The 9,163-nt window shown below is 38.1% G+C and overlaps 1 protein-coding gene across 1 annotated transcript; it reads right to left on the reverse strand.

Annotated features, from left to right (window-relative positions):
* Positions 1-2,922: 2,922 nt before the first annotated feature.
* LOC127971103 (rho-related GTP-binding protein RhoG-like) lies at positions 2,923-8,298 on the reverse strand. The gene is made up of 3 exons (XM_052573899.1): positions 8,182-8,298; positions 7,411-7,545; positions 2,923-4,988 (listed from the first exon to the last, which is right to left on the reverse strand). The coding sequence occupies exon 3, from the start codon at positions 4,962-4,964 to the stop codon at positions 4,389-4,391; it is 576 nt and encodes a 191-aa protein (XP_052429859.1). The 5' UTR covers positions 4,965-4,988; positions 7,411-7,545; positions 8,182-8,298; the 3' UTR covers positions 2,923-4,388.
* Positions 8,299-9,163: the final 865 nt, after the last annotated feature.

A 9,163-nucleotide genomic window follows, 5' to 3' on the forward strand; every position in this document is an offset into this window, starting at 1 on the left:
TCTCTTTCACACACACACTCTCTCTCTCACACACTCTCTCTCACACACACACACACACACACACAAACTCTCTCTCTCTCTCTTTATTTCTCTCTCTCTCTCTCTCTCTCTGTCTTTCTCTCTGTCTCAATTCAATTTAATTCAATATTGCTTGATTGGCATGAATGTAAATGATACAATATTGCCAAAGCTTAGTGTACATATATAGAAAAAAAATTAATAATAACAATAATAATAATTAAATGAACATCACAGTAATGGAACTGAATATTAAAACATCATAGAATATTAAAGTTTTTTTTTTTACAGACGCTAGAACACATTTCTCAATACTCTGGTCACTTTTGCTAAACGATTATCATTGCTTTGGCACAAAATGCATTCAATGACTACATCTCTCAAATTTCATGATTTCTTTTCTCACTCAGACACAACAACTGCCAAAACTCTTTGTATGTACAGGCAAATTTACACATGCTTACATACTGTTATCACAACTGTTAAACTTCTGTTCAGAACAATAACATCATACAAAACTGAATAAGACAGCAATTTGTACAGCAATATTTGAATTAAATATATTTGATATCTTAAAATTAAATGCTATAAAAACGATTGGACAGTTAGTAGATGAGCATTACTATTGTATCTGTATCAGTGGATGGTGTGGACACAAATTCTTCTATTGGAATTACTCAGTGCATAAAAATAAAAATAAATAAACTACATACAATATTGATGAATTCTGCATCATGTCTGATTCATTCCAGTAACATATACTGCAGTGAATTATAAACAGAAATGTGTCCTTGTTTTACACAAGAAATCATTGTATAATGCTACATGTTGTTAGTGTTTTTAGCTCATTGTTTTGTGGGTGACAAAGTGTGTTTGTCGGCTGTGGACCTTTGCTAGTGTTCTGGAAGAATGAGTTGATTTGAGACCTGAAGAAAGTGTTTCGGTAGTTGTAGTGCTTTCTGAATGTGAAATGAACTGCTGAAAGTTGGTTAGGAGATCTGTGTGAAGAGTTTTGCAAAAGTGACCTTAGTATTGAGAAATGTGTCCTAGCGTGGTGAATTTGTTGAAGTAGAGGTCAGGTATGGATGTGTATTTCTGACCGTGCAGGAGGAAGTGTGTCTGTGTCTCGATCTCCAGCTGCTGCTGTAGTTCCTGTGGGGTGGAGGATCATCTGCGTACAGCAATAGCTTGATGTTCTTGTCTTGTAGAGAGAGTCCAGGGCTGTAGACTGTTCCAGCTGCACCGCGAACTCATTGATGTAAATGTTGAACAGAGTTGGACTCAGGCTAGAGCCCTGCTGCACTCCTCTTTTCTGGGTGAAGAATTCTGTGATTGTTGCCGATTCGGATCGCACATTTGTTGTACGAATACATTGATTTTATAATGTCAAAAACTTTACCCCCTACACCACTTTGTGGCCATATAGAATCAAATGCTTTTTTGAAATCGACAAAGCATGCAAATATTTTTCCATTTTTGGGTGTGTTTTAAGTGTTTATTGATTAGGGTGTGTTGGGTGTAAATGTGGTCAGTCGTTCTGTGATTTGGAAGGAAGTCAATCTGACTCGGGCTCAGGACATTGTGCTCGTTAAGGAGGTATACTGCCAATACTGCTAAATAACTCCATAAATCTCCAGTCGGATCTCACAGATGCTCACGAAGCTGTCCTAAAGATAAAGACACGACTCACACAGCAAGCAACACAATGCAAGAGAGTCTTATGAATACACTGTAAGCATCCAGTTTGTTTCTTCACACGTGTCATGTGAGGTGATTAAGTGGAGTAACACTGATAGTGGACAGCTGTTGACTCTAGCAGCTCTGCATCAGGGTTATTATTGAGTCAGACGCAGCCTCCATCAGTTCACAGATGACACACACGTCTCCCATCTGTACGGCTGTGAGGGACACAGACACCTGCACAACCTTCAAGAGCCTCACACACGTCTCAGTGGTGTGGATGTGTTTCAGTCACCCTTGTTTTTACTGATTTATATCATGCATAAGAATACAGTGTCATTATTCAGTTCAGTTTAATACCTCTGTGTCGGTGTTACAGTATTCATGAATTATGCATGAGTCTGATCTGGCTATAAAGCAGTTCCACAGAAGACGATCTGCTGAACACTGCCTTTCTATTGAACCAGTGCTGTCACACACACAATACACCTGCTTGTTTGTGTACTGTGAATATTAATTATATATATATATTTATATAAAAAGACACACCCTTACAGCATCATTGTTTTTATATTTACTTCTAAATAAATTTAATTTATAAACAAAACATTTTTCTTAATTATATACACGTATGTGTTGTATTTATATATACATAATAAAAATAGACCTATATATAGACACACATTAAAGAAGTATATATTTAGGTAGTTTAAGCATTCTGTGATCACGCAAAAAAAAAAAAAAAAAAAAAAAAAAATCAGTGCTTTAATATTTAGTAGATTTGCTATTTATGCCTGTTGCACAAAGCTGTTACCATACATTTGAAAGAAAACAGGAAATGACATCACAGAGTTGACACCCTCTGTAGCATGAAGCAGGTTTAGCTGGCGAGTCAGGTGTATTTCTCTGGTTTAGTTACTCTGCACAGAAACCATCTTTATTAACACATGAGCTCTGACCGGATGACTGTGAACGTCCTCTCAGAGCTTTAGATCACTTGAGTGTACTTCCCGAACTGAATGAGAATAAAGGGCAGACGCAGCGTGTCTGTGTGCAGCTGAAGTGTGAACCTCTCGTGAGACGACGTGTGATCTGGAGCTGCTGGCAGTCGTCTGCTCTTTGTTGTGGCTTGAGCACGGCGGCAGCGGAGGAAACGATCTGAAGAGAGAGATGTGCAGCTCCGAGTCAGAGACACGGGACAGAGCCCAACACAACACACACACGTCTGAGTCTAAACCTTTATTCAGCATAATTTAAAATCATCTCACCGTTAGTTCATTTATACAATTTATTTTGGTTATAAAAAAAGCAATTTGGACAAAAATGGAGTTCCCAGTGTATACATGTAGTACCACACACCAGACACTACACAATCACTCGCATACACCTGATCCTGACGTCAGCGTCTGCACAGATTCACTTCTCTCACATCCAGTCTGGCAATGAACTCGAAGGAAGGAATGATTAGACGACAGTTAACATCTGTGTGTCCAAAGGCACTCTTTGGTCAAGTCTGGCAGACAGTTCAGAGAAAGCAAGAAGTTAAAAACACAAGGCAATTAAAAGAAATAGAAGAAGTTAGCTGTCGAGTCCCAGGTTTCCACACATGTCAGTTTTGACTTCCAGTTCAGAAAGTAACAGTACCAACACTAGTTTAGCAGCGGGACACAGCCCCTCAGAAAACAGCATGAGGCACGAGTCTCAGGAGGACTGAACCACAATCACAGCTAACAAAATATATTCAGCATTAAAATATCTAGCTGTGGACTATTAAGACGTGGCATGTGTAACTGGAAATGTACAGCATTACAGTATTTGTAGACTAATATATATATTTATATATATGTATAAAACAATATTAAAAAATCTGTAATTGTTTCTGGAGAAGCTACTTTCTTTGTGGGGGGTTGCATTAAAAAAAGCTTTTATTTCTTTATGGAAAATATATATTTTTTCTGACTTTGGTGTAAGCGATATCCTGCAGTTTTCTACAGGAGATTCACAGAGTGCGCCCCAGACCCTCTGTTTTACACACCCGGTCCAAATACTGCTGTTGAAATCATCCTGAAGACACATCCAGGCACATGGGCAGGGATCTCTGGGAGTGGACCTGGTTCAGTCTTCATTATATTGCACATGTCTCTAAGAGCACAGGCTCCTGACACACACAGACATCACTAGGGCTGACACGATATATACATTCATAGATCGATTCGGAGACTTTCAGGAATCAAGACTGAGCGGAGTTTTTCACAGCAGATGGCACACTCAAACACTCATGAAGAAGAGCGCTTGTGCTTTCGTCTAGTAAGTGCTTAAACGTTCTTACACCTCAGCTTTTATGACACTGTGAACACTCTTGAAATACGCTTCAACCTCTTTGACCTTTCTGAATGATTATTTTAAGTGGTGCAGAGGAACAGGAAGTGAGCGGAGAACGGCTGCTTCTGAAGCATGCAGCGCCATCTGCTGCTCAAAACTAACAATTAGAATCACGATGCAGAGTCGGATTGATTTATCATCACACCCCTACTGGCAACAAACTGCTATTGATCAATAAAAACTAAAATAAAGCAAGCAACTTCCACAGACAGATTTCTGAGACAAAGAGACATGAAGAAGTCAGCGAAGCCCAATCAGAAAGAGCGAGAGCGAGAGCTTGTTCACGAGTTCATCTCCGTCACGCACCACTATAAGAGCACACACTTCTTGCCGTTTTTCTTGGCAGCGGGGTAGAGCACGGCGCGCACGGCCTCCACGAACACCTCCCTCACGCCCTCCTGCAGCAGCGCAGAGCACTCCAGGTACTTGACCGCTCCGATCTGCTTGGACAGAGCGCCGCCCTGCTGGTGCGAGGTGGGAGCCAGGCCCTGCTCCTTCAGCTTCTTCAGCGTCTCCGCGTCCGAGCGCAGGTCTCTCTTGGTGCCCACCAGCAGGATGGGAGCGCCGGGGCAGTGGTGGGTCACCTCCGGGTGCCACTTGTGCCGCACGTTGGCGAAGGACGAGGGGCTGCCGATGGAGAAGCAGATGATGAAGATGTTGGTCTGTGGGTAGGAGAGTGTGCGCAGACGGTCGTACTCCTCCTGCCCCGCCGTGTCCCACAGGTTGAGGCTCAGCGTACGGCCGTCCACACTCATCTGAGCGCTGTAGTTGTCGAACACGGTGGGGATGTACTCCTCGGGGAAGGCGTTGGTGGTGTAGGAGATGAGGAGGCACGTCTTCCCCACCGCCCCGTCGCCCACCACAACACACTTAATGGTCTGCATCCTGGTTCCTCACGGCAGCGGCACCTGCGGGCAAGAGCGGGACAATGAGCCTCACGGGACCCTGCACACACACACATCTCATGAAACTGACATCAGAGTAAATCATCTCTCCATCGATGTGTGGCTGGTTCGGATACAACAATATCTGTCTGAGATACAACTATTTGAAAATCTGAGGGAGCAAAAAAAAAATAACAAATTCCCCTGCTGTAGTGTAAAGCAGAAATAATATACCTATGAAATATTCATCTAAAATAAAAGTTTTTGCATAATATACGTGTGTACTGTGTATAGTTATGATGTATATGCAAATACACACACATGAATATTTTATATAGAAACATAACATTTTTCTTAAATATATAAATGCATGTATTGTGTATTTATGTATAGCCTACACTTAATGAATAGGAGTGTAACAATACACTAGTGATGTTCATATTTATTGTTTAATCATTAACCGAAAAAAAAAAATTACATTATTATTATTATTATGAAGTTATACGCCTTTTAATTAATAAATTAAAATTAATTTGCCCCCTAATAATTACCAAATAACTGACGAGCTGCGAGGATTGCAAAAGATTATGATAATTACTCCTCAATTAAAATGTTTAAAAAAAGGTATTTTAAAAACAGGTCTATTTTACAATTAATTATAGGCCTACAATTAAAATATTACCACTACAGTCATCAATAAAAATCGACGAAATAAAAAGCTTTTATTTCAAACACCAACTTTCAAAAACAACCTATTTAACACAAAATATGCCTATGTTTCTTCTCTTTTTTTTTTCACACTGTGTTATTATTAGAAATATTCAATAAATGAAAACCGTTAGCTATAGCATGTTGAAGAAGATCGTGTGTGAGAGAATATGCGGCGTCAGAAGCAGAAAGCTCCATCATTACTCTGTTTTTACTCTCACTTTCTGTTTAGTGAACTGAGATGAAGATGTTCCCCGGCGTAACTCTTTCTGCAGAGTTTGCACGCTGCTTATGTGTGACATCCATCGCTTGCATTCAAATGTTTCCAACATTGCAACATAACCACGTCCTGAACCAGTGTGACGTATCGAGCCCAACCGTGAGTGTTTTTATTCTGGATGTGATTGATCGTTAGACAGCACTGTTTTCTGACTTGACTCAACTTAGTTAAGATCACGGGATCAAGCTCTTCATTTGCAGTTGATAGAATAAATTAAATTAATTAAACTTTTTTCCCAATTCTTCATTTGTTTTTGTTTTTAAACATCGCAATAAATATCGTATCGTGGACTTTATATCGCGGTATTGTCGTTTCGTGATATTTTGATTGTTACACCCCTTATTCGTATTACTAATCAAAAATTAAGTGTGATATATTTACGGAAGGAAATTTACTAATTATATTTGTCGAACATGATCTTTACTTAATATTCTAATGATTTTTGGCATAAAAGAGAAATGTATAATTGTGACCCATACAATGTACTGTTGTCTATTTCTACAAATATACATCTGTGATACTGAAGACTGCGTCTGTGCTGCAGGGACACAGATATATCTTGTGCTTGAGCTGAACTAAAGTCTAAATCCACCGTTTCTACCAGAAGAGTTTCTATAGTTATTGTTATGATGAAACTGTTGACAACTATCCATGATAGTTTCATGTATCAATGATCGATATCACCTTCGACCATAGCAAGACGATTATTATGATTATTATTAGACTAGTAATATTATCCGGCTTATTTGATCCAATAAATTTCTTTTTTCTTGTTTTTAACCAATCACACAGGATTATGTTGAGTTTATGTATGCAGAGGCGTTCAGATGAGTCGTCGCTGAGACTCTTCATATATTATTATTAAATTCTGGATTCAATCTTTGTCACCTTCTTTCCTTTCAATTAGCACAGGTTTTGTGTTTCTTTCTGGAACTGTTTGATCAAAGGTCTCCTTTTTTTAAATGACAAAAGCTCATTAAAGCTTATTCACCTAAAAAAATGAGTAACATAAGATCAGATCAGTGAGGCCTACAATCAGTCAGCTCCAAAAAGAAATACAAAACCTGTGCTAGCTGAATAACATCGAATTGACAAAAAGATTGAATCCAGAATTTCACAATAATACAGCACAATGAGAGATTTATTCATCATGGTCATTTTAATATCCTCTGTGAGTAAAGTCAGTGTGTTTAAGTGGTATGTGATGAACATTAACCAGCAATTTCAGGAAAAGAAACTCCTCTCTAGGTCAAAATGACATGAACACAACACGAGGGTTAAGGAAATTAACACAATGTTCCGAAACGTTTTAAATTAAACATTAATTGCCTACGAACAATATGAATAAGTGTGTTATTTCCAGGCAGAAACCAGGGAGAACTGTTGTAAGAGCTGTAGTCGGTTCTGACTGCGTTTGAGCATTATTATGAAGAATGAAATGATCTGAATCAAACTGACCTTGTGTTTCTCAGTAGGAAGTGATTCTGAATGAGTGTTTACAGGATCTCCACTGATGCTGCGATCATAGTTCGGTCCTGAGGAACTCCGAGAGATATCACTGATTTCTGTTTCCGGTAGAAACCCCGTCTCAATCTGGAATCAGAACCCGGATCTGTGAAACTGATCAGATTCACTCTCAGGTGAGTCAAGTGTCACAATCTGACAGACAGACCGGAAGCTGCTAATGCTAGCCGCTGGATTAGCGATCAGACACTTCAGAAGTTCGCTAACAAGTCATAGATCATTAAGTAACGTTACTTTAATGACCACGGCAGCACACATCATGAACGACGTGTTAATGGTTTGAACACTTGATTAACTCTGGAAACAGGTTTATGAGTTTATGTGAGATTGTTTATCAGTTTCTCTAACTTACTCTTCACACGACTCTTTCATTAACACAAACAGTAACTTACGAGTGTGACCACTTCACTGTTACTCTTCTTAATATCATTACGCGCAAAACTGTATTTAGTTTCACTACTGAACTTTTCATTTAATTATAGTAATAACATCAGTGAAGTTCAGACGCCCCGCGTTCACGCGCTCAGGATCAGTTGATATGAAGTTGCTGCGCGCGCCCAATGACAAGTATTTCCTGTATTATTATTATTTTTCACACCCATTACATGTTTCACACAACAATTGAACCTCAGAACTAACACGAGGTTTCATGTATGCCATAACATGATAATTCAACTTATGAAACGAGTTTGAAGAAGTTCTCACCAGCTCTGAAGTCCTCGCGCTCCTCTCCGCCTAGCGCTCAACACCGTGCGTGCGCGTAACCGCGGACACCGTGACCTGGCGGAAGACGCAGCCAACGCGTTTCAAAATAAAAGGTCAGCACTCGGCGATATAGATTTATTCATTTTTATTTTTATCTTGAAACCTTTGTTAGGAATAATTAAGTTTTACGTTTACGACATTCTGTACAACTGGGCGGGTGAACAGACCTCTTACAGTATATAAATTAGGCAATATTACATGATCTAATAGGACTGACTAATTGGAATAGTTTTCAAGAACTCAGAGTAATAATGTTTATATATATATATATATATATATATATATATATATATATATATATATATATATATATATATATATATATATATATATACACACACACATATATATATATATATATTTATATATATGTATAATGCTCTCATCAATGAAAAAAAAAATTTCAGTGCAAGTGTTTAATAGTGAAGCGCAGTACCAGAGCACAGCTGTTCCTGCCTTCTGATAAAAAATAAAATAATAATAATAATAATATAAAAAGTGATTATATATCTTACAATTATTTTTTCACAACGTATAACTCCGAGTAAAATATATAAATAAATAAAAATAATTGCTACATATAAACTCGCTATTCCGAGAAAGTGATATAAACTCGCAATATATATATATATATATATATATATACACACACATACATACACACACACACACACACACTGTCTATATGTCTCACAATTGAGAGATATAAACTCAGGATTGTGAAATAAAAAGCAATTACTTTGTTTTTATTCTGCTGGATGCATAAATAAATTGATAAACAAACAGATTAAAAAAAAAATCAGTTTTCAATTATGACCGAATTGTGAAAAAGAAAAAAAAGTGTTATATTGCGAGACACAAAATCACAATTCCCCTTTTTAAGTGTTTGTTTTTAATCATCCTTTGGAGGAAGTGAGCTTCT

Source organism: Carassius gibelio, chromosome B14 (assembly GCF_023724105.1).
Source record: "Carassius gibelio isolate Cgi1373 ecotype wild population from Czech Republic chromosome B14, carGib1.2-hapl.c, whole genome shotgun sequence".
Taxonomy (NCBI): Eukaryota; Metazoa; Chordata; class Actinopteri; order Cypriniformes; family Cyprinidae; genus Carassius; species Carassius gibelio.

Coding starts and splice junctions, on each gene's coding strand:
- LOC127971103 (XM_052573899.1), bottom strand. CDS start 4,964: ATGCAGACCATTAAGTGTGTTGTGGTGGGCGACGGGGCGGTGGGGAAG.